Here is a 25060-nt window from a genome sequence, read left to right as displayed (position 1 = left end):
GAAATGGATACTCTTATATAGTAAAGGATTTTACCCAGAAGAATGCAGAAAAACACAACTAATGGGTGCGATTCCTCTAACCTTCAATACCGGACTTCATCAATTGAAACGGAATCATACTACAAGAGGCGAAACATTAGTTATTGGGAGCGTTCAATCTAGTTCCTGTAGCGGAGGAGTTTTCAAAACCCCAGAATATACATGGACAAATGCACTAGTGTATTTCGAATACGAAATTGCGCTATACAATTACGAAGCGTCAGTTGACACCGAAAACGATCAGATCATGTTACGGCATGGACTAATATGTCCTTATTCTCATGGGAAATGCCTCGATTCCGAAGATGGCTACTCGACGTGGGATGTGAGTATGAATCAACGATGCGAAGACACAGAATTTGAAGTGATTTTCGAAGGAAGGTGAATAAAACAATCAACCTAGATGTTTCTAAGGATAAGAGAAAAGCAGTGTACACTTCAATTTCGGATACGCATTTGTTTTCTATTCGCACAAAGGATTCTGCAAAAATATGTGGCTACAATGGATATGGTACCGATCACCCTAGAATATTTATCTTAGAGGCAGCAGAATTCAAAGCACCGTTCACAAGAAAACCAACCACTGCTAAAAATCATGATATTTTCACGTACTTTAACTCGAAAATAACACTCGTCGAAAATTATGTCGGACAGAAATTGGATGAAGTATACAATTCAGTAATGACTGAAATGTGCAAGATTGATAAGGCATTGTTAGAGACCAAGCTTACATTGGCCAGAATTAATCCGACGGAATTCGTCAATAGTATAATGAAGCGAAGCGGATTTTCAGCAGTTGTCGCAGGCGAAGTATTACACGTATTAGAATGTAAACCAGTGTATGTTCAACCATTTGCCTCCGAAATATGCTATCAAGAGTTGCCAGTAAGATACGGAAACATTACTATGTTTTTGTCACCCGTAACACGCACGCTTCAGATGAGAGGGACCGAAATCGAATGCACGCCGTTATTACCAGCGAAATTCCAGTTCAACGGCAGATGGTATACATTTGATGGAAAAATTCGAGAAACTATCGCACCTCAGAAGTTGACAACGGATATAGTAACAAAATGGACTTACACACCACTACCGAGTTTAATGGAGAGTGGAGTTTATGATGCGGACAGCTTAAAAAAGATGAGGTCTATGATTTACGATCAAGGAAATCGCCGAATTGCATCGAATGTAGTACACAGAATATTAACAGGACAAAATCCCAGCATACAAGGATTTCACTTCGACGCATTAGTATCTGAAAAAATAATCGACAATATGATTACAAAATATTGGGATAAATTACTCTCTTGGTCAACATGGCTAGGAAATATCACTTCAACCGCAATCGGTTTGTATTTGATTGGAAGAATCATAAAATTCGCCATAGATACCTTGATGCATGGACGAATATTGTACGAAATATATGGATTTAGTTGGCAACTAATTTGCTCCTTTTGGGATTCACTGACAACATTCCTTACTCATCGAAATACCCTGCGGAACATCGTGAAAACAGCGCCTAAAACATATGATGCCAAGACGTCTGGAGATCAATCTGATCCTCTGGAAATAACTCCGCTGACGGAAGCGGCACCTCTTCCAGCTGTTCGGGGACCAAAGAACTCTCATATCGCAATTCCGATGACAATCAAGGATTAAGGAAGTCGAATCAACCATCAAAGGCGCCGCTGTTAGAGACAGCCATCAGTTCCTGCTCAGAGGACCTATGAGCTATTATATCACAATTTCAAAAGCTGCCAAGGACAAGGGAGTCCTTATCAACCATCGAAGACGTCGCTGTTGGAGACGTTCGCTAGTTCGAGGACCCATGAACTATCATATCACAATTCACTCAAACACCAAGCAATGTAGTGCTCACCAACTGTATTCTCAACAATTCATGGACCCAGGAAATCTTATATCACAAGTTCCAGAAACTACCAAGGACCTCTCAACACACCTGAAGGATGCGGTCGTTAGAAACGGCCCGAGCTCGCGGTACAAGGACCTATATACCATGAGGATGTACGAGACCAGACGTTTTAATGCTATGTCATATGATAACAAATTCACTACAAATCAACCGATCTGTCAAGAAGAGTCATCAGATGCTGCACTCATGTATTACAATTATCACAAAAACATCAGCTCCGAAAGGTGGTCGACCCGATCGCTAAGAAGTAGAATCAACAAGACTAAGTACTCCAGTGCAACGTAACCATATCACAATTGTATCAACCAAATCATCAAGTTAGATCAAAATTCCTACAGCCAGCTGACGAGATAGAGTTTCAACAGAAGGTGTACATCAACACGGCGAATAATAATAATAATAAGAGTGAATAATGGTGAATAATAACAAATTGTATTACATAAGATAAAATAGTAATATAAATATATATATTTTCGAAAATTTATTGAATTTATACACAAATAAAATTACATGAAGATAGAAAGGAATAATTTACCAATAAAGAAGCTAGATAAAAAAAAATATAATAAAATATTTGGAAATAATTATAATGGCAAAAACGAAATAATAAAAAAAATAAATAAATAAAAAAAAAAAAAATTGCCAGGAAACTTGTAGCAATGTAGCTTATCTCAAGAATTTTGGTAAATCTAACCGATTTACCGGGCCCGGAATGTTACGAACGCAACATTGCAAATTATTTACAATTCTATAACGGTTCTCGTAGGTCATTGCCCTTTCTATGCAAAATTAAATTCTCCGAAAAGGACATGCTAATTGAAACAAAAGCAACATAGGCTCGTATAGCATTGAATTAAAATTAAAGGCTCTACGCACCACGAGCAGTCCGCACCATAGCGTGCGCCTATCAAGCAGCACCCAGATTCGGGTCATTTTCCAATTCCTTTTTATTGCTGGCCCTCGCCACGCAACTCTAGCTCAGAATATGCACCGTACCACAGACGAGTCCTATCGCCTATTCCTTATCTCCACAGCAGCAGCGTGATGGTCCTAACGTGGAGAACGTAAGGACCAGGTCTAAGCACCCGGGTGCAATATAGTAATTCACGCTTGCGCTCGGTCGGGTGCATGGTGCAGTCGTTCTTGGGAACGTATTGTAAGACACCAATACGACGTTTTTTGGCGTCTCGTGATAAGTTAGTTTTTATTGCACATGCACTTCGATGGGAACGTTGCTTGTAGGCATTTTTGACGGATGTAGTAAAATTGTGTTAAATACCAACCAGAATCGTGATTAGAAGACGGCTATTCGAAATAGTTATACAGGCCCTATGCATTTACATTGATCCTTAGGATGTGAGCAAATAGAGATAAGAAATGTATTAGAAAGGCTCAGCTCAGAATTAGGAAATATGTGTAAATAAGATAACATGAGGTGCTCAGACCCACACATTAGAAATCAGGACACGTTAGGTTTCACCTCACCAATTTATGAAAGGACAAGAATAAGCTATAAGTGTAAAAGAGAAAGGTGAGCTTAGGGCCTATGCGTGGGTAGTTTAGACTGTACTTACATACTGAGCACCCATCTCGATTTTGACTATAAATAAGAAAAATGTGACCAGAATAAATCAGTTCGTTTCTTGATTGGAAAACGATCAAGTCGTGGATGATTATTCCTTCCGAAAATTCATCTTCAAGGAACTCAATTGAATAGCTCAGCTATTCAGGACAAGTCTCTCTCCAGGATTGACATACTGCCCCTCCATAGTCGGGCAAGTAGCACCTGGGCATTCTTAGCCTGAATCCTGAGTTATTCACCAGGGTCAAGTTCTAATACTTGCCAACCACTTCAAGTTTCTCTCCAAGATTGACATACTGCCCCTCCATAGTCGGGCATGTAGCACTTGGGCATTCTTGAGCTGGAAGCAAGAACCAGAACAAGTTTGAAACCAGCTACCGTCATTAGACGTTAGCTTGCTTCGAACATCATACCCACCAAGGCTCCTACCTACGTTCATTTCCAACAAAGTTACCCTGCTCCCTCAATTCCTTCGGTTGGGATTGGCGTCGGTAACAATTAGGTAATGGATTTTATCTACAAATATCGTTATAAATTAGCGATAATTATCGTTAATTTTACCGACTTTAGGTATTTGGTATTTTCAGAAGATGTCGTTATTTTTTACCTAGAAGTAGATATTTCTGGTGTTTGTCAAAAAAGCGTTGCTCTGTTTCATACAATTTCCTGTTCTTCCTTGTTTTCAGGATTATTTAACAAAAAATACGGTAAGTGTTCGCTCGTTTAGAGCCAATTTAAAGCGCACTATTGTGGATATTTTGTCTATTTACAGTGATCTGGAAATGAGGACCCTGATTTATTAGTATCGTTTCCTCAACAGGAATATTCCCGCAGATCAGTGCTCTTTAGGTATCAGTAGCTGCGTGTTTTCGGCTAGCACGAACATACAAGCCATTAAATAGTCGAGAAAATTCTGCAACCAAAAAAATCTTGGACCGGATCGGGATCCGGACCCAGTCATCTGCAGCATGGTCTACGGCGTACGTCATAAACCGCTGAGCAACGGAACATCTGTTTTCGGGTATTTAGGAAGTGTTCACTGCTTCCTCAGCCAAATGTATTCATAGGCATAGTAAATTTCCAATTAATGGTTGTGAAAATGGTTATAGAACACTAAGTTAAAAGCAGGCCAAGTTCCTGTTGGAAGAGCTAACTACATAGTGTCATAGTATATTATCTAGCTGTGATGAAAATGATTATGGGGAAGTTTGATCAGAATAAATGGTTTTGCTTGTGGTTTTGATTCTATGTTGATAAAGAGCTCCAGTCAAGAATACTTAACTGCTCGTGATACTGCATGGTGAAAATATGCTCTTGCTACAATATTATTGCTAATAAAAATTATAGTAAACTGAACAATTTAGTTTTATTTTAAACAAAACAATAAATAAAAACCTAATTGTAGGTAATTTTTAACGTTTTTGCAAAACCAAAACAAACATAAAAAACCTATTTTTCGGTAAAAAGTAACGATCGGAGATCGGTAATTTTTAACGATATTTCTTGCTCACCATCATTACCTAACTTTAGGTAATCGATGATTACCTACATTTTAGGTATGTGCACTTTAGCACAGAGAACAGACATGGAGGCTCAAACAAAATTTATTGCAAAACATGTGTAAACAAACAAACCGAACCGAAACGCCAACGACGTCGACATTGCAACTCACAATCTCATTTTGACAACACGATGGCGCTGCTATACTCTTGCATGCATAACTACACCACAGAGAACAGACGTTCATCTTCATTCGCGTGCTTGTGTAAAGTTTTTACTGGTCATTTTGAAGTATGTCGTTATGCCCCCGGTGCGCGGTGCTAGTGTGCTGATAAATATGGTTAAAATTTGCCGTGTTTTACTTTTCAGCGCTAGTGTTCACTTCGAATTGCTCTAGTCTCGCTCCTGGGTGGCAGCACTACATTGTTTATGTAGTGTATGCCATTGCCATCACTTAGTGAGATTGAGTTTTTATGTCGGGCAGCCTGCATTGGCGGCGCTGAGGTGTGATTTAAATCTTTACACACGTTTTACCGAAAATTTGTTCGAGGATCCATGTCTGTTCTCTGTGACTACACTAGCGCACAGTGGCATTTTTTAATGACGCTAGCGCCGATTATGTACGGGATAACGGCGACATTCCAAAGTTATTTCAAAATGAACAGTAAAAAGTTATCACAACATAGCGAGTGCAGCTTCAACGTCTGTTCTCTGTGACTTTAGTTCGATTATCGGTATTTTTACCGACTTTTAGATACTCTTATCTATGCGTGTACACGCTTAGATCAATTTACCTATTTATGAGTACTTGATTCACCCATATTTGGGTATTGCACATTTCACCCATATTATGAGTAAAATATACCGAGAAAATCGGTAAATTTCACTCATATTGTTGACAAAGCGACCTTACCCATTTATGAGTGAATGAGATTACTCATATTTGGGTGAAAAAACTGTCTTTGTGTTTGTTGTTTTTGTTGTCAAGTTTCAAACATAATCCAAGACTCCGAGATCAAACCTGAAAACTGTTCCGTTCCGGGTCCGGCGGCTCGTGGACCAGTAAATGTAAGTCAACATATAATTCCGAAGATTAATATTACATCTTCTTTTTCACATTATTATTTTATAAATTCTAGGTATCAAATAACCTTTCTTGCGAGTGGTGCCACAGTGTCATATGCGACGGTGGAGCATCCACAACGGACCCCAACCCAGCAGTGCAGCAGTTCTCCTTTATCATCTCAGCGAATTCAGCTGCAGTGGAGAGCTTGCACCTGTTATGGGATCCAGAAACCACACACCCTGTTAACAGGTAAGTTTGAATTATTATGCATGCTTCTAACATGCACGCTTATGTACACACTTATTATCGATTCTCTTGTTCGGTAATTTCTTTTGCAGTTTTGTACCGTAAACCGTAAAAATTACCGGGAAAATCAGTATTTTCATTGGAAATTACTGATCTCCTGTGATTGTTTTCATAAATTACAGTCTACAGTAATTTTTAGTACTGAGTTTTCGGCAATGCTTGATGTTTACGGCATTGCACCAAAAGTCAGTAAAAATTATCACTGAGTTTTCGGTATTCACAATGATTTACTGAGTTTTCTTCAAATAAGAATGACAACTTGAATCAAATCACTTTTAGCGCGGTGTCAAGTCACGACGGCATCGAGACTCATATTTTATCCCACGCAACTGGAGCAAATTGAGGCGCTTTTGGCTTTTCATACGCTGTTCATTGTTTGCCACGTTTACCAAAAAAGCTGGAATAGTGATGTGCTTGTGGAACTTACTAGAATAGCACACTGTGAAATTGTCTCGAAGAAATTTTTAGAAGTAGGTACTTTTTCGTTATCCCAGGACTCCAGATTGGGGCCCAGAACCTAATACCAATTTGACGCAACATCAATTATTGCTTATTGACAAAAATGAAAAGTGCCGGGGCTAACATATTTTTAAACATATAATACAGAAGCATTTCTCTATAAAATATGTATACGTAAAAACTATAGATAGTAGAATCTATATATTCCACTATCTATTGCAAAAACCGAGTATTTTTGAAAACTCAGGAAAACGAATTGAATCCAAATGTTTGAGGCCTTGGTTAGGAAGACACAATCATTTCGTTGCATTGCATTGTCCAATTCGCAGACGTAAATGTTCCATAGATTCTTAAGCCCCAAACGCAATACAACGGAACGGAAACGGAAAAATTGACAGTTAGCCCATATATTTTCTGTCAAATTTGTCGTTTCCGTCGCCGTTCCGTTATATTGCGTTTGGGGCTTTACTTTCAAAACTTTTTTTTTTTTAATTTCGAATCGTAATATTGAAAATAGTTTTCACTGGAAAACTCAGCATACAAAAAGTAAACAAACAGTTTACCGAAGAACTCAGTAATGCCGATTACTGGTTTGATCGGTATTTTTTGACAATTCAGGAGCATTTTGTATTACCGATTTTTCAGTAGTTGAACTAATTACCGACTTTAGTCAGCTGTTCAAAAACCCAGTAAAATTTTACTGAGTTCGGTAATCGAAATTCACTGTGTAGGATAATCTAAAAGTCGGTAAAAAATACCGATAATCGAACTAAAGTGCACATACCTAAAATTTAGGTAATCATCGATTACCTAAAGTTAGGTAATGGAGGTAAACAAGAACTATCGTTAAAAATTACCGATTTTCGGACGTTATTTTTTACCGAAAAATAGGTTAATATTGTTTGTTTGGTTTCGTGAAAACGTTAAAAATTACCTATTATTAGGTTTTTATTTGGTGTTTTGTTAATAAGAAAAACAGTTCTTTCAAGCATTTCTTTTATTTTTAAATATGATGAATATGGGAGCTAGAGATGTACCAGTGCGGTACATAGTTTAAAAAATATATATATTTGTTACACTAAAAGCTGTCCATACTTCGGAACTTATTCGCGCTCCACAACTGTGGGCAAAGGAGATTCACAAACATCAAATTAATGTACCATATAGCAAAAAACTCTGTAGTCCTTCACGGATAGAATCTTTTAGAAGATTGAAGAATGATAAGCACTCGTATTATTCGGGAACGATGTGTAGCGATGAAACGACGAGCTCGCAGGGAATGTTGCAAGAATTTTGTACGCAGCAATCTTGAATAGATGGTGTTCGCATCAGATCCGGGAGGTACAAAGGGAACTGCAGCGATCTAAGTGGGCAGACAATATTCAAAAAAACTTGGCGAGCGTGGTGGGCAGCCGAAGATAAAGGGATGCGTCCGAGAGCCGAATATTTTGACATCAAATTGTTGATTCAGTGTTATCTGTAGAAATGTATTAGATGTATAATAAAAATAGATGATAATCGCGCTTTTTAAAACAGACCTTATTGGGTTCGAATCCTGATGCAATCTCAAAGTTTTGTGGGTGGGAAACTTTCCAAGGCCTTAGTTTTTTTGTGGTCACAGCTAGATGTGCATGCTTGAATGGCCAGCTGGTTTAAACCACCCAGTAAATATGTGTGGATATTACACTGATCTGCCGCCTCAATGTTCCAGGAGGAACATGATGCCAGAAAACCATTCTCCGGATTCCTGCGAATATACAAAAGTTCCTGTATTGGCCTTGGAAATTGGCGCTTAACAGTGGATCACTTACCGTAAATTTTTCGATCGTAAATAAATTAGTCTGGCGAATGCAGTACATAGCAGGAACAGGAAGTAGCGATTGCAGGAAATAGGCACAAGCACAACAGAGAGACAGCAGAAAAAAGAAACACTTTATTGACAAAGTCAAGCATTATCAAATTTTAGGTAAAAACTAACGTCATCATCTGAAATCGTCAAATACTCAAAATTCGGTAAAAACTAACGATTATTATCGTTAATTTTTATCGACATTTTCAGTAAACATCCACTACCTAATTTTAGGTAAAATAAAAATCTATTTTTAGGTAATCTCATCTAAGCGTGTGCACAAAACACTACTTTTTCCACCTTGCAGAAATATAGTCCGCCGGAACGAAATGACATCCTGCTCAAGAGTACTCAAAAATGTATGGTCCACCTGATTTGCAAGCCAGCGGTACCCACCCCATCAACAACCTTCGGATCGACTCTGTCAAAATGTAAGTTGTAATGATTCGTGACTCTAACCCCTCTAACCCTTACCATGAAACTTCATATCCGTCTTCTTGTAGGGACGGAAACAGTCATAGAACCAGATTATACCCACATCCCAAGATAGTGCTTGCAATCTTCGTGGATCGCGCGCTTCTATCTACTTCGGCAATATCCAAGGAATCTGGCGATGGGTATAACTGCAGACACCGCATTCGACGATGACAACGAAGGTGGAAATGGTACCACCATAAATTCTAGATTGCTTTGAGAATAGGTCGTATGTGCAAAAGAGAGATTCTCTTTGATCACGCTCTCTTTCGGTAATATTTCGGCTAGTTTTGCATGTTTTGCTACATTTCCACTTCAGCATGATAGACAAAACTATTGTCTTTGGATTTCTGCCAAGAAATTTGAAGTTAACTTTGTATAGTTTCGTAATTACCGAAAGAGAATAGATCCAAAGAGAGACTCTCTTTTGCACATACGACCTATTTTCAAAGCACTCTAGAATTATGTACACCGTTGTATATACTAATGGACCTGATGGTGGAACCGCGGATACTGTGTCGAGCAGAAGCGGTCGAATGGAAGTACATCGTTTAGGGGGAATATGCCCAAACAATCCTAAAGAGATTGTTCTTCCGCCTCAAAGTAGATCGTTCGATATTGGATTCCAAAAGCAATTAGCTCCAATTGCCAACACTGGTACCTTGAGCATCTTGAACTGCGGAGGAGGGCTGCTATGCACTGAACGATACATCGTTGGAGGCAGAGAACGACGTTTTGGCAGTGGTCACTGGATGTGTCTTGGTACTGCCGACCAGATATGGATGCACCGGAAAGTAATGATTATCTTGCACAAGATAATAGCCACAATTACTGAGAAAAAGTGCGAAATATTCGCGATAGCGCGTTCGAGACCTCCGAGATCTAAACGATTTAGATTTCTGATTCGCACGGAAGAAACAGTCACCATTTCAATAATTACAACGATCATTAACATTTATCTCATCACGATCGTCGTCGAGACGAGAATGGGCATATGTAATCCTTAAACTTTCGTCAATACAGCAACCGGAAATCTGACGCATACTGCTACTCCATGAGGTACGGCTCCTGCTTTTTCCGGACCAACAGTAACCAGTAGCTCCGATATGGTGTGCCACTTAGTTTTTTTACGATTTAAATCAAGGATTTTGTACTGTATCGATTTGAAATACTATTTAAATAAAAATACATTTTTACTCTGCTTAATCCGACAATAATTGATCCAATATTTTGAATGTCCCAAGCAAAAGCAAAACAAAGAAAAATTACCCAAATATGGGTGAAATTTACCAATAAACCGCTGTCATTCAAGTACCTATTTATGGGTGAAGCTCGGGGGAAGTCGGTTTACTCATATATAGGTAAATGACGATTTACCCAAAAATACGTATGTGCACTTTTTGGCGATTATAGGTATTGTTCACCCATATTTAGGTGAACTGGAGTAAGCGTGTACCTCGTTTATGGTCGCAAACCATAGTGCATCGGTCATGAACACTTGAACCGATGATATTTAAATTCTGGTAAAAGTCTTCACTAGAAATACTAGAATAAGAGATCGGCAAAGACGCCATCTTGTTTCCAATCGAACCGTCAAAAACGGTTCCATTTCGATTTGTTTACTTTTTGCATCCATAAGAAGCAAGCAAAAAGTTCAAGGGCCGCCAGTATTATTTTCACGATTTCATGCATTTTCATACGTTGCCATTAGAGGCCTGAATAAGAGAAACGCGGATAGAAAATATGACTCTGCCAACACTGCATTTAATCTTCTTCATCAAAGAACAACACATGAAAAGAAAGAAATGGTTTATGTAGATAAAATCTCACAATCTGCTATTTTATGTGTCCACATCACATAACATTAGAACCCAATAAACAATGGAATTTCATTTCATAATCTATAAATGACTTGCATATATTATTGCAAACTAATGTAAAATAAATTAAATTTTGTTTATTTAAAAATGTCATAAAATCGAATTTGGCCGTTTTCAGTATCTGAGCCAATATTTTGGCTGCTTGACAGGTCTCCTGCTCGATTGGCTGCTGTTTTTTTGACGGTTCGATTGGCGGCACATATCTATCCGCGTTTCTCTTATTCAGGCCTCTAGTTGCCATTTCGACAGTTTTTCACTCCGCCGGTCTCTGGTTATAGGGTTCCTATCCCGCTCGGAAACGTCTTCTAGAAATCTCCCGTGATATCTCAGAGACAAAAAATGAGTCTCCTAGATATTTTGGTCGATTTCTAGAATCTGTCAGACCTCAAATCCGCCTCAAATGCAACAACTGTTTAAACCGGTGTCTACCTCAAATTTTAGACGAGTAGACCGTTTGAACCGGAAGGGATTTGACATATCGATTCTCTTAGATAACGCAGAGATATCTAATAGACAAGGGTACCACAGTTCTTCTAGATTTTTGCTAGATGTGGTAGAGACATGGGTACCTAGTAATTCTTCTTCTTTTTGTTCTTGTTTTTTTTTCGGTTTGTTTACTTTGGAAACTATTTAATCATTTTGTTAATAATATTAATAAATTAATAAATTTTATAATGAATATCTTTTATTAGTATTTTTTTACATTTTTGCGAGAGCTGTTTACTTTGACTGCATGACATCGATGAGGCGCAGCAGACAGAACCCCTCGGCGGTAAATAGGCGATGGCGCCGTCGTTCAAACTGGCCACTCCAAGGTACGGCTACGATATTTGGCTGGGGTTTCTTGCCTGTGATTACAAATAAAAAAGAAGGTTATGAGTGAGGTTTAACATGACGAATATGTCTGAAACTTGATTATGCATATGTACAACATGTGATAGATTTAGTTCGGAAAAGGTATTGGAGGGTAACCGCCCCTTCGGTGGGGTTTGAATTGAGCGCCGTTGCTGATGAAGCAAGTGTGTAGGAGCCGGACAATACTAAATACTCATCCTACTTGGTTGACATGATGTGTACAAAAATACATTTGAGAGAGTTAGTTCTGAAAATGTATTGCGAGAGATCGGCTGGTACCTGGTGCTGGGAATTTGGTTTCATCAGTACCCGCTAAGCTGCGGTGGACGATGGAGGTCCTTCGTAGCTTAGTAGGGAAAGCACCTGTCATGCATGACGATAATACGACCAGGCGGAGTAGCACAACACAACGGATCAGCGAAGCCAGTTTCGGATTTGGTTACGGTGAAATAAAAACACGCGAGCTAACTGTTAATGAATATAATTCGAGTGGAAAAATACTTCTGCACTTGGGAAATGTGCTTTTGAAATGAAAAAGAAATGTCAAACATACATAGGGGTGTAACAATGTGTTTATCGGTTGTACTCACTAGGGGTGCTCGAAAGCACCGTGTTGACAGGGGTTGTCATCGCTCCTCACACTCCTCCTCGATGAGTAGCCTCCGCTTTCCAGAATCTCGTCAAAATAATCGGACAATATTCAAGTGCAACCTGCCCAGTCACACAAAGCTCCTGAACAAATTTCTGTCTGGTGTCTATATGCTTAGATCTTCGATTGATCCACTCCGTCTTCACGAACGCTATACAACCCTGGTTGTCCTCACGGATTATGGTTGCTTCTTCTTGACGTTCGCCGAAATCCGACAGCAGTTGCCTCAGCCAAACCACTTCTTGGCAGGCCTCGCTGAGGGCAACATATTCTGCCTCCATCGATGAAAGAGTCACGCTTGCTTGACCACGACTTGCCCACGAAATTGTTCCTCCGCCAAAACGAATGCAAAACCCGATGTTGATCTGCGACTGGTCACGTCGCCAGCCCAATCGGCGTCCGAAAACCCCAGCAACTTCTGTTCTTCACCTCGAAACTTAAACCATAGTCGATTGTGCCCTTCAGATACCTCATCACTCTCTTCGCCGCCACCCAGTCGCGCTCCGTGGGTGCGGCAAACTTCCGCCCAAGAACAGCTGCGCTGTTTGCGATATCCGGACGTGCCACAACAGACAGATACAGCATACTCCCAACAACGCTCCTGTATTTAGACACATCCTTTAACAACTCACTTTTCTCTTCAGTCTTGATATAATTCGGATCCATCGGCGTCTTGGCTGGTTTAGCTTCACTCATACCGTTTTCTTCGAGTAGTCGGGAGATGTAATTCTGTAGTCGAATAGTGTATACACTTCTTTCACGCCGAATCTCCATGCCGAGGAAATGGCGAATATCCCCCAGGCATGAGACTTCGAATTCGTTCTTCAGACCTTCCGTAACTTTATCTAGTTCGCTGGAACTCTCCGATGTTAGTAACATGTCATCGACATATACGAGCAGAACTACCTTATGGCCTCCGCATTCCCGCACATACATGCAAGGATCAGCAGACGATTGCCTGAACTGCAACTTGGTCAGCACACCATGGAGTCGCTTGTGCCAACACCTCGCGGACCGTGTTCCGCGTACCCTGGTGGTTGGCGCATATACACCTCTTCTTCCAAGATTCCGTAGAGGTACGCCGTCTTGATGTCAAGGTGTCTGACCTCCATGTTCCGTCTAGATGCAACAGCTAGCAGTGCACGAAACGTTGCGTGCCTAGTGACCGGAGCAAACACATCCTCGAAATCTTCACCGAATTTTTGAGAAAATCCTTGGGCAACTACTCTCGCTTTGTGTTTTACAATGTGCCCATGCTCGTCTCGCTTCAGCTTATATACCCATCGTGATCCTACAGCTTTTCGTCCTTTTGGCAATGGAACAAGCTCCCATGTTCCGTTTCGCCTATGAGAATCGAGCTCGTCCTCCATCGCGTTTCGCCATTCCTCAACTTCCAAAGCTTCACGAACGTTGATCGGTTCCTCCGAAGCACAGGCCATGTTACCAAGCACGTAATCATCCAGGTTTCGTGGTACTACACCACGCGTTACGCGCTGCGAGCGTCGAACTGGTTCCGCCTGAATTGGTTCTTCGTCATCTTCTGCTTCTCGATCCATGATGGAGTTCTCGTCATCATCAAGCTTTAGAGGATCTCTCTCCTCGAGCATTACTTTCCGCTCTTCGCTGGCTCCAGGTTTCAACTGGATTTCGACCGATGAGCTACCGTTCCCCAGTTCAACAAAGCGCGCGTCCCGACTGACGGTGACGATGTCAGTTTCGCAATCCACGAACCGGTAGGCTTTATGGTCCATCGAGTAACCTACAAAACGGAGCTTCTTCGATTTACTGTCTAGCTTGCTGCGCTTCTGATCTGGCACATGTACGTAGGCCTCTGCACCGAATATACGAAGATGAGACAAATCCGGTTTGCGGTTCCACCATAATTCGTAAGGCGTTTGCGGTACACTCCGCGAGGGCAAACGGTTTTGCAAATAGGTTGCGGTTAAAACCGCCCCTCCCCAATAGCGCTTATCCATGCCAGAGTCGATTAACATACATATGGCCATCTCCGTAATGGCCCGATTCTTCCTCTCGGCCACGCCGTGTTGTTGAGGGGTATATGGCGTCGTGTACTGCGGCGAGATTCCTCGGCACGATAAAACTCTTCAGCTCATTGTTGCAAAATTCGCCTCCACCATCGGAGCGAATGGCTCCAGGTTTCCTGCCGAAAATATTTTGCACCCATCTTACGTAATCCTTAATTAATTCTGTCGCTTCTGATTTGTGCTTCAATAAATAGGTAACCGTGAAGCGGCTGTAATCGTCAATCAAGTGCATGACGTAACGATTACCACTTGGAGTCGTGGTTTTCATCGGTCCGCACAAATCAGTATGGACGATGTCGAGAATTCGCTTGGATTTACGTTCGGCGACCGGGGGAAACGGCTGTCTAGCGGACTTCCCCTCGAGGCAACATTCACACACAAGACGCATGCCACAATCACCTACCTTAATACCAGTTGCAAGGTTTTCTTTAAAAAGTCGTTCGGCCGCTGCCCAGTCCCTGTGACCGAGGCGTCGATGCCACTGGTGTTGGCAGTTTTCCCGATGTTCGCCTGCTACAGCCTTATTGGAAAGCTCTTCCGTTCGCAGGTAGTACAAACCACCATAGCGGTAGCCCGTCGCAACGATGTCTCCTCCTACATCAGCAATCCGACAGCCTTCGCCATCGAAACTTACTGCAAGCTTCTTTTCCGCCAACTTGGCCACTGATATCAGGCTCGTCGCCAATCCCGGGACGAACTTAACACTCTTCATCTCGATCTTCACTTTGTCACCCGAAACATCAACGCCGTTTAGCACTCCACTTCCTTCTCCGAGGATTTTCGTCTTTTGTCCGTCAGCGAGCGTGATCCACCCACCGGAAAATTCACTCAACGCGTCGAAAAACTCACGATTGTTTGTCATGTGGGCGCTCGCCCCACTGTCAATAACCCACGCACTTTTTGACGAGCACTGTTGCTCTCTACCGGTAAAGGCAACACTTCTTCCCTCGCTCTGAACAGCTTTCGCTTTTGGGGTGTCTTTCCCAGAACCACTTTCTGCTTTCTGTGCCTTAAATTTTCGGCAATCGCGACGCAAATGACCGACACGCTTACAAAAGTGACACACGCGAGACTCTTTCGGTTTGTTATCGACTGAACGCATTGCTTTATCCGTTTTCGATCCGGTACCGGCACCTTCGCGCTCTAAACGACGATGATATTCATCCGTCAGTTTGGATTTTACGATATCCAGCGAGATATCATCGTCTTCGCGGCTGTCCAAAGCCGTAACAATGCCATCGAACGAAGGAGGCAAACTTCTCAGGAGCATACACACTTTGGTGTCTTTGTCCAGCTCCGTTCCCGCCGCGTCGAGACGGTCGAACAATTCGTCCACTTCACGCAAATGTTCCTCCAAATTACCGCGCTCGGGGAGGTTAACCGCACATAGTTTCTTCAATAATGAAACTCGTACCGAACGCGTCGTCTTTTGGTGGTACGATTTCAAAGCACTAAACACCGCGTGAGCACTTGCACAGTTTTTAATGAGTGACAGCTGGCTGTCCTCAATCAGCAGCACCAAAGTGGCTTTTGCCTTTCGGTCGGCAGTCGCCCACTCATCGTCTCGGTCTTCCTCATCCGGGACGGGTTCACTCACTACGGTCCACAAGTCTTCCCGCTGCAGCAACATCTCGATGCGAATTTTCCACGTTTGCCAATTTGTGCCATTCAACTTGGCAAAAGCGAAACGGGAATCAGCCATCTTCACGACAAACACACAACTGTACTTTTTCTCACTCGCGACGCTTAACGAACGAGGTTAGGAAAATTTTCCCCCAGCGGTAGCCCCACACTCTGTAGCAGCAGCACACCAACACACGCAAACGCCGCCGAATCTTCGCGATACTCCGTTACTTTCTGACCGGACTATTTCTTCCGTGATTTCTCAAATCCTACTGCTTCCTGGGACCATAACCTGACGATAATACGACCAGGCGGAGTAGCACAACGGATCAGCGAAGCCAGTTTCGGATTTGGTTACGGTGAAATAAAAACACGCGAGCTAACTGTTAATGTATATAATTCGAGTGGAAAAATACTTCTGCACTTGGGAAATGTGCTTTTGGAATGAAAAAGAAATGTCAAACATACATAGGGGTTTGACAATGTGTTTATCGGTTGTACTTCACTAGGGGTGCCTGAAAGCACCATGTTGACAGGGGTAGTCATCGCTCCTCACAATGCGAACTGGGGTCGTGGGATCAAACCCCACCGAAGGGGCGGTTACCCTCCAATACCTTTTCCGAACTAAATCTATCACATGTTGTACATATGCATAATCAAGTTTCAGACATAGTAATTAATTTCCACTCCGGGTGGCTTAATACCCGGCATATAGGCAATTAACTTTGAATGTAATGACGAATATGTACATAAATTTTAGCAGTGGGACTGACGTGTACAGTTTGAAAGTTTTCCTATAAGACACTTTCGGATTTTCGGAGTTGTGATTCCTGAATTTTTGAAGTCTCTTTCTCAATACTTTTGAAAGAGATTCCTGGAGAAATGTGAAAAATTGGACTGTACATCCAACAGTGCTATTTTGGACATTTCTTCAATGCAACTTTCTTTTATTATCGCACGAGAAAGGCACTAACAATATATTTGTTTTTTCCGTTCCATTCCGTTAGCTAACTCGCGGATAATCGTCAGCGCTTCTTTCCGATTCCGGTCACGTCGTCGCACTATTTTTTAACTTTTAAAAAATGGTGAACTTACAAAAATATTCAAAGGTGTACGGTGCGCGTGCGAAGCGAATGATAGAAGTAAAAAATGGCGTGGCGCGTGGCATTTGAACCGTTTCGACGAGTGCACCGGTACACAATTGTAAATAGCCGAAAGTACTATTATACGGGCCCAAGTATAAATGAATCTTGACTAAGGTGGTTTGCGTCTTTTCGAGGTAGATTCCTGTTCGCTTTTAGACATTCTTCCATGCGGGTAGTCTTAACCAGTAAAATAAAATTTTGGTGTTTAAGACATTTTAAGGTAAATTTTGGGCTGTGCAACATTTCAGAACGGATCAACCATCAGCCCGAAACGTCAGGCCCATATATTAACTGTCAAAGGTTGAGTCAAGTGCCCTGCGGTGTTTAGCTACTGCGTTTGAATCATATTATTCCATACGTCAAACGAGACCGAAAATGCCGAGGAAGGATTTTTCATCTATTTTCAAATTTTAAATTAAACAATGTTCCTTACGATTTTTGGGTCGGAAGAAAAACTTACGCATTCAGGATGATCACAGATAACAGATATTTAGGCTAGAACAAATTTTATTGAAAATCCTGTGTAAACTTTTGAATTGATATACGTTGGCCCACTACTGCCATCTACTCAACTGATTGCGGCAGTACACACGGACGCAGCTAATTAACAATCGTCGAACGCAGCCAATGCATTTGACAGCCGCATTCGGGCTGCGTTTTCAATAACAATGATCATTGCGCCATCTCTAATCGATTGCCAAACGCGGTCTCAATTTAAAATACATTTGAATGAACCGTTGCCGATGTTTACACACGTATCGGATGCCAGTCTCAATATCTGTTATCTGTGGGATGATCAACACCATCGTTCCCTGAAAGAAAATCAAATATCGATTCTTCATTTTAGGACCCAATTTGCCGTTCCGTTCAGTAATACGTTATCGAAGTGCTCGACGAAGTGCATTACCGAGATAATGTAAATACATATTTTAATTTGATTAACTTTTCAGTGGAAAATAATAAAATCAACAAAAGCGTGAGGTAGCATCAAATAGCATTTTGTAAATGGAAAATGTGAAATGAATTTTAAAAAATGATTTTTTACAAAATTGAATAACGCTTGACATTATCGAGAGTATTCCGTGTATAGTAGAAAATCGAAAATTTGTTTTCAATAAAATGAAATATCTGCAGTTATCAGACGTCGCACATAGGGGTATTTTCGCAATCTAGCCGGAATAAATTATTTTATCTCTCAAACTGCTATATTTCACCTTATTTTATGATACTGTGATGATAATTTAGCTGAAATATCAGTTTTCTTAATTTTCACTTTTTGACCCATGTGCTTTACCCTTTAAAGCCCTGAAAAACATTGATAATTTCAATTAATTCGTTCTCGTCATCGCTTCTACCGAAATCAGTTCAACCATATGTGTTTGCAAGGGGAAACATAGAGCTAAAAGATGGTTTCATGGAAATTGCTCTATGACTCTTCCTCTTTTCATAGGGATGTTGGATGTATGATATAGGTCATAAATGCCTAAAATACAGTACCAAACTAAAATCATCCGCTTTCAAAATGGCGCAAATTTGCGCAAGATTTTTCTTCGGGATCCTGAAATATAGACATAAATGCGTCCTTTCTATACTGAAATATTACCGAATATCATCGAATAAGTGTTTTATGCTTGTTGAAAATATGAGGAACATTAACTAGTTTTTGCTCGAAAATGGACCTCGAATTACTCTTTTGTATTTCTATTCAGAATCATTTATTCTTGTCAAAAACACGTTTACATGATACTATTTTGTCTACTTTTTCATGGTATGTACTGATCTGTGGATTACTGTGACAAATATTTGACCACAATAAAACATACCGAACGTAATCAAATTCAACAGAGAAAACCGGTAATTTCCTCAATGAAAAACCTCTAACTTTCTAGAAGTGTAGTGGTAAAACTTTAAATCTAAATAGAAAACCTAGTACTAGGAGTGGCTCGTCTACTATTCAGAGAAGTTTGAGACATATTCAGACTGCTCTAGGACAATTTTGAAAATTTAACTTTATTCCGGCTAGAATGGCGAAATACCCCTATGTGCGTCGCAACTCATTTCTGATTAGTGCGCATGATAGTACATCAATGCGTGCATGATGCGCACTACTAATGAAATATTTCAAATTGTCAAATTGTCGACAATATCATTATACACCCGATTCTTTTTTATACGGGGGATGCGTTCCGTGTAAAAACAGTTTTCAGTTCAAAATTTGAAAATTCGTGTAAAAAAAGTTTTAGGATTTCTCGACGAATCATGCAAAATGGAGCAACTTTGCCAAAATTTTGTATGGGATTTTTTTACACGGCCGTGTAAAAAAAATCCGTATAAAAACAGAATCGGGTGTACCTATTTCGAAAGCCTAAGATATGATAACACTACTCTGGCTGCACTTAGTATATGGCGAGCTGGAATACTCTTCCACATTCAAGAATCCGTCACGAGAAGTCACACCCATTGCAAGCTGGTATTACTCATTGAGTTACAATAACCGTCCTCTCCATTATATTCCATGATGGTATGTTCTATAAAATAAAAGCTCAAGCACGGGATAAAGTAAAATGCCTGGTAAAATGTAACTTTATAACTTACATGAAGTTTTTTTTTCTGCGGCCATTGTCTAGTTCAAACAAGTGAATGTTCTCTTCATTTTTTCTATCACGTGCTTTTGTCACGTTTTGACGTTTGACAAGTATACTTACCGATGAAGATCGCAAAACATATATCCGAATCTCAGTAGTACGTTTATTTAGTTGATTCTTGGTAATTAAATGTACAATAATTCGGTAAAACTTTTTTTTTTGACGACATTCCGGTTAAAAGCGATTTTACAGAACATGTTCGTTAAATTCTTTTACCGAAATAAAATCTGGCTTTTAAGGGTCTTTCTCATTTGGAGAATTAAACTTAAAAGTGACTTCAAAAATTAAAAATCACCCCATTACAAGAGTGGCTGGTGCTACCCAGCAATTCCAATAAGGACATCGATGGAAAATGATTCGATATCTGTCAAAGTAATCTTGCTCTGCGAGCAGGGTTATTTGATAATTATTGAAATGTCACTTTTAAGTTTAATTTCAGTTTAATTATCCAATTGAGACAGACCCTAAGTGTGTGTGATACGTCAACATAGTTCTCTAATGTAACAATACTTGCAATTGTTTTGGGAACATTTTATAGACCAGTGCATGATGACGTAGGTTGACAGTTCACAGAGCTATTTCACCTGGACTTAGTCTCCGGCGAAGCTTCCGATAAAAATGTTTGGTCATTTTATTCGCACGTAGATGTCCTTTGTGATTGATTTCATGCTGAATGCAAAGAATACCACTGAAATACTCGGATCACAGATATTTTGAACTAAAAATATGAATTTTAATTTTCCCCTTATCACAGAGAACAGACATGGAGGCTCGAACAAAATTTCTTGCAAAACATGTGTAAACAAACACACCGAACCTCAACGCCATCGACGTCGACATTGCAACTCACAATCTCGTTTTGACAACACGAGAGCGCTGGTATGCTTTTGCGTGCATAACGACACTAGCGCTCAGTGGCATTTTTTGATAGTCTACCGTCTTGTAGCCGCCCAATGTTTAGCCGCGGCGGACGCCTCCGACGCGTGTTAATCACCGTCGAGAGTTTTGAGCGCAGACATACTGCAACGAGGTAGTGGTCGGATTCAATATTCGCACTGCAGTAAGTGCGTACGTTCGTGATGTCGGAAAAGAATTTACCGTCGATTAGAACGTGGTCGATTTGGTTTTCCGTTATTTGATTAGGTGATTTCCATATGGCCTTGTGGATATTCTTGCGGGGAAGAAAGTGCTTCGGACTACCATTCCGCGGGAGGCTGCAAAGTTTATGCATCGTTGGCCGTTGTCGTTCGATACGGTATGCAGACTATCCGGTCCGATGACCGGTCTATACATTTCCTCCTTCCTACCTGAGCGTTCATGTCACCGATGACGATTTTGACGTCCCGCAGTGGGCATCCATCGTATGTCTGCTCCAGCTGCGCATAGAACGCTTCTTTCTCGTCGTCGGATCTCCCTTCGTGTGGGCAGTGCACGTTGATGATGCTATAGTTGAAGAAACGGCCTTTTATCCTCAGCTTGCACATCCTTGCGTTGATTGGCTGCCACCCAATCACGTGTTGGCGCATCTTTCCCAGCACTATGAAGCCGGTTCCCAGCTCGTTGGTGGTGCCACAGCTTTGGTAGAAGGTAGCCGCTCGATGCCCGCTTTTCCACATTTTCTGTCCTGTCCAGCAGATTTCCTGCAGCGCTACGACGTCGAAGTTGCGGGGATGTAATTCATCGTAGATTATCCTGTCGCAAACTGTGAAGCCTAACGACTTGCAGTTCCATGTTCCAAGCTTCCAATCGTGATCCTTTAATCGTCGCCTAGGTCGTTGTCGATTGTATCGAGTTGTATTATCTTCTATGTCGTTCGTAATGGTTGTTTTAAAGGCGGCTTATTGGGCCTGCGCAAACCTCCTGTCTCGTCGGAGGCCGTCGTGTCAGGGCTGTTTAGCGTCCCACCTAACACCAGGACTTGGGCTTGTGCGCTTATACACGGTCGCTTTGGCGGAGCCTACTTGCGGATTCATGCAGCTTTTTATAGAGGTTTAACAGGGCCCATTGTCAAACCCCACCACATCCTAGGCAGGCGCCACAACTCGCAGATGGCCTGGGGAGGGATCGTCAAGCCCTTGGACATAGTCCCTGTTGTAAGTACTTATGCATCTACTGAATAAACAAAATCAACATGTTTTTCAAAATTAACTGGATTGAGTTTTCAACTGGATTGAGAATATTTTAGTTACAAGATAAAGATTGTCGCTTCGGTTCCCTTTGTTCTGCTGTTCGAAACATGTCATGTATTTTTCCTTCATTGACATTTAGATCTCTTATCCTCGCCAGCAAAAGGTGTTCCGGACTGTGACGACAGTGACAATGTTTACCCTGTAATTAAAATATCTTTTAATGCAATAGGAATTCGAAGCATTAATTAAATCAACACGATATTCTTTTTTACTAGTTTTTATTCTTCTTTTTGTTTTCTTTCCATCAATTCTTCAAATTACACTTCTACTCCGTAGGTTCATTTGAAAGGAATTACATTTCATGTCCGCGTAACAGCTTTTGCAGCTAGTAGTAGTCATTCACGAGCTGGCCGTTTCGTTACCGGCATGGACTTGAGCCGTTTGTTTCCTAATTTGGGAATTTTGCGGAACGTTAGTTGACTTTGATTTCGGTTTCGTTTTTCTTCAAACTACATATTTACAAACCAAAATTAGGGGTGCACGTGTATTCAAGATCGACGGCTAAACTCAAAATTTGACGTTGATGTTGATTTTTTTATTGTAAATTGTTATCTCTGTGGTTTTGTTGTCAAATGTAAGATCCGATATTTGCATAAAATAGAATATTTTATTTCCGATCTCTCTGTAATGTTGTTTTAATGACCATTGACCAGATGATAAATGCTTCTTTTGTTTGTAGTCATATAAAATTAGTTCTCTGTTGATGGATTATGTAAAGCAAAAATAGAGATTATAATAAACAAATGAAGAAGATTGATGCTGTCGTAACTATAGGAGAGCTAAATTTCTTCTTCAATGACTCCACATTCCAACTTGAACTTTGACCTGCTTTTCAACCCGCATTTCCTCAGTTATAATTTGATAGCTTCCCGCCATTGCATATGTATGTATCTTGTGTGGCAAATGCAATAGATACACCACAGATAACAGATATAGAGGCTGGCATCCTCAACCGTTAATTCAAATGTATTTTTAATTGGGACCATGTTTGGCAATCGATTAGAGATGGTGCAAGGATCATTGTTATTAAAATCGCAGCCCAAATGCGGCTGTCAAATATATTTGCTGCGTTCAACGGATGATAATCAGCTGCGTTCGTATGTACTGCCGCACAATCAGTTGAGTAGATGGCAGTAGTGGGTCAACGTAAATATACCAATTCAAAAGTTTACACATGATTTTCAATAAAATTTGTGCCTAAATATCTGTTATCTGTGGATACACTATACCCAGGAAGTCGAAAACATCATAGACCGTATCGAGAATCGAACTCGCCATCTCCGGATTGGCAATCCTACGCCTTTGCTCGCAAAGCTACTGGAGACCCCAGGAGAGGAATAAGGGCAAATGCAACGCCAGCAATAATCTTCCTCTTCAGTTTATTGTTATAACATTGTGTTTTTTTTTTTCAAAAATGTTGTTATAGATTCATTATTTATTGTTGTCTAACCAGCGAACTGAGCTCAACATATTTCTGAGAATGATTTATTTCCATTCAGTTTTTTTTCTTCAAGGAACTCGTACAGTGTAACAAGATTCAGCGAAAGACAAGTACATATAGAAAAATAAAGTCTTTTTTTCTTTGCTTTCGTTCCCGCTATGATTGAATGAAGAGTAAACGTCTTCACGTGTAGTTTTCGAATCGATGGAAGCCTTAGTGACATTATCTTTTCTTATTGACGTGTTGCGGGATTTGTTGGGTTAACATTCGGCCGGTCAACTAAATTGGTTGTGCAGGAGTGAGTGTCGCAGGCTTTTCTGTAGAAGATTTGCGTAAATATAGAATATTTCTGTCGCTTTAGTTCATAGCTAAAATGTAGATCAGTTAAAATAAAAAGCAATTCTTTGTCTATTTCCTCTGTTGTTTCGCACATATTTCTTATAAATTTGATTTATTTAAAGATTAGAATCACATTCAACTTATTCGTATAAGTTTTCGTCTTAGCCGTGGTGATGCCTTACTAAGCTAAGAATAATTTATGTATAAAATTAAATCTTTCTTCGGTCCATTATCGCGTTTTAGTGCTTGTGAGTCTGTAGGTTATGGACGATCGCGATTGTAGTTACCAGAGCTTGTATTCACAATAAAAGCTTCACTCAGCAGCTTTGACTCGTCCCAGCGATGATTTAAGTACAATCCTGTTGTTAGGGAATAATTGTAATAGCTAATGGTTTTCCTTCTATTTACATGATTATTTATAGATTTTTTTTGCTTTGCTTGTCGCTCATTTTCCTCCAGTTAATAAATTAGTTTTCCTAAAGTATGTTATTACCACTTATTACTATTTCTTCTTGTATCGTTTTGCTACCATATTTTCGTCTCCTTTTTTATTCAAATGCACATGGGTATGAAAAAATCTACATGGTGAATAATTCTCAATTTCAAAACCACTCTGGGTTTAGAAAACAACCGTAATGTAAAAATGGTAAAATTTTGGCAGGTTTTTTTCTGTCTGTATCGATATTTTGAGTAAATTTAGCCATTTTGCTCAATTTCGTTCTGGATTTTCATGCGCAGTAATGCTGAAGGACTTTTTGTGTGGTGTTCAATGACTTCCTATTGTGGATATTTTGTTAAAGCACGGTTAGGTTGAAGTTGAAGCTTTCGACTTCAGTTGGACTACGTAAAATATGTTGACCAAAATATTCCTTTCCTCAATTTCTTCTTACCAACGATTCACTGTTCTCCTCAATTAAAAAATATTACCTAGTGACATGTGATTTTTCTTTTCTTTCCTTTTTTAACGAAGATTTTCCAAATAAAAATAACCTCGAGTTGAAAAGCACAGGTTGGTATCGTGTTCAGAGGAAATTAAGCATT

The 25060-nt window shown here is 40.4% G+C and overlaps 1 protein-coding gene and 3 long non-coding RNA genes across 4 annotated transcripts; 2 read left to right on the top strand and 2 right to left on the bottom strand.

The window, feature by feature from the left end:
- Positions 1-3304: 3304 nt before the first annotated feature.
- LOC134202258 (uncharacterized) lies at positions 3305-4790 on the top strand. The gene is made up of 3 exons (XR_009977189.1): positions 3305-4056; positions 4125-4261; positions 4327-4790. It is a non-coding gene; the product is annotated as an uncharacterized LOC134202258 (long non-coding RNA).
- Positions 4791-5927: 1137 nt separating this feature from the next.
- On the top strand, positions 5928-9397 carry LOC134202264 (uncharacterized). The gene is made up of 4 exons (XR_009977191.1): positions 5928-6122; positions 6194-6369; positions 9042-9165; positions 9238-9397. It is a non-coding gene; the product is annotated as an uncharacterized LOC134202264 (long non-coding RNA).
- Positions 7976-8892, bottom strand: LOC134202266 (uncharacterized). The gene is made up of 3 exons (XR_009977192.1): positions 8697-8892; positions 8424-8632; positions 7976-8362 (listed from the first exon to the last, which is right to left on the bottom strand). It is a non-coding gene; the product is annotated as an uncharacterized LOC134202266 (long non-coding RNA).
- A 3570-nt stretch (positions 9398-12967) lies between the features above and the next one.
- On the bottom strand, positions 12968-13471 carry LOC134202260 (uncharacterized). The gene has a single exon (XM_062677300.1). It carries the CDS (start codon positions 13469-13471, stop codon positions 12968-12970), a length of 504 nt encoding a protein of 167 aa, XP_062533284.1.
- Positions 13472-25060: the final 11589 nt, after the last annotated feature.

The sequence above is a fragment of the Armigeres subalbatus genome, unplaced genomic scaffold, assembly GCF_024139115.2.
Source record: "Armigeres subalbatus isolate Guangzhou_Male unplaced genomic scaffold, GZ_Asu_2 Contig1118, whole genome shotgun sequence".
In the NCBI taxonomy this organism is placed as follows: Eukaryota; Metazoa; Arthropoda; class Insecta; order Diptera; family Culicidae; genus Armigeres; species Armigeres subalbatus.
The sequence above is the reverse complement of the archived record's forward strand: the minus strand, read 5'-3'. Positions and strand labels throughout refer to the sequence as shown.

Coding starts and splice junctions, on each gene's coding strand:
- LOC134202260 (XM_062677300.1), bottom strand. CDS start 13,471: ATGTTACTAACATCGGAGAGTTCCAGCGAACTAGATAAAGTTACGGAA.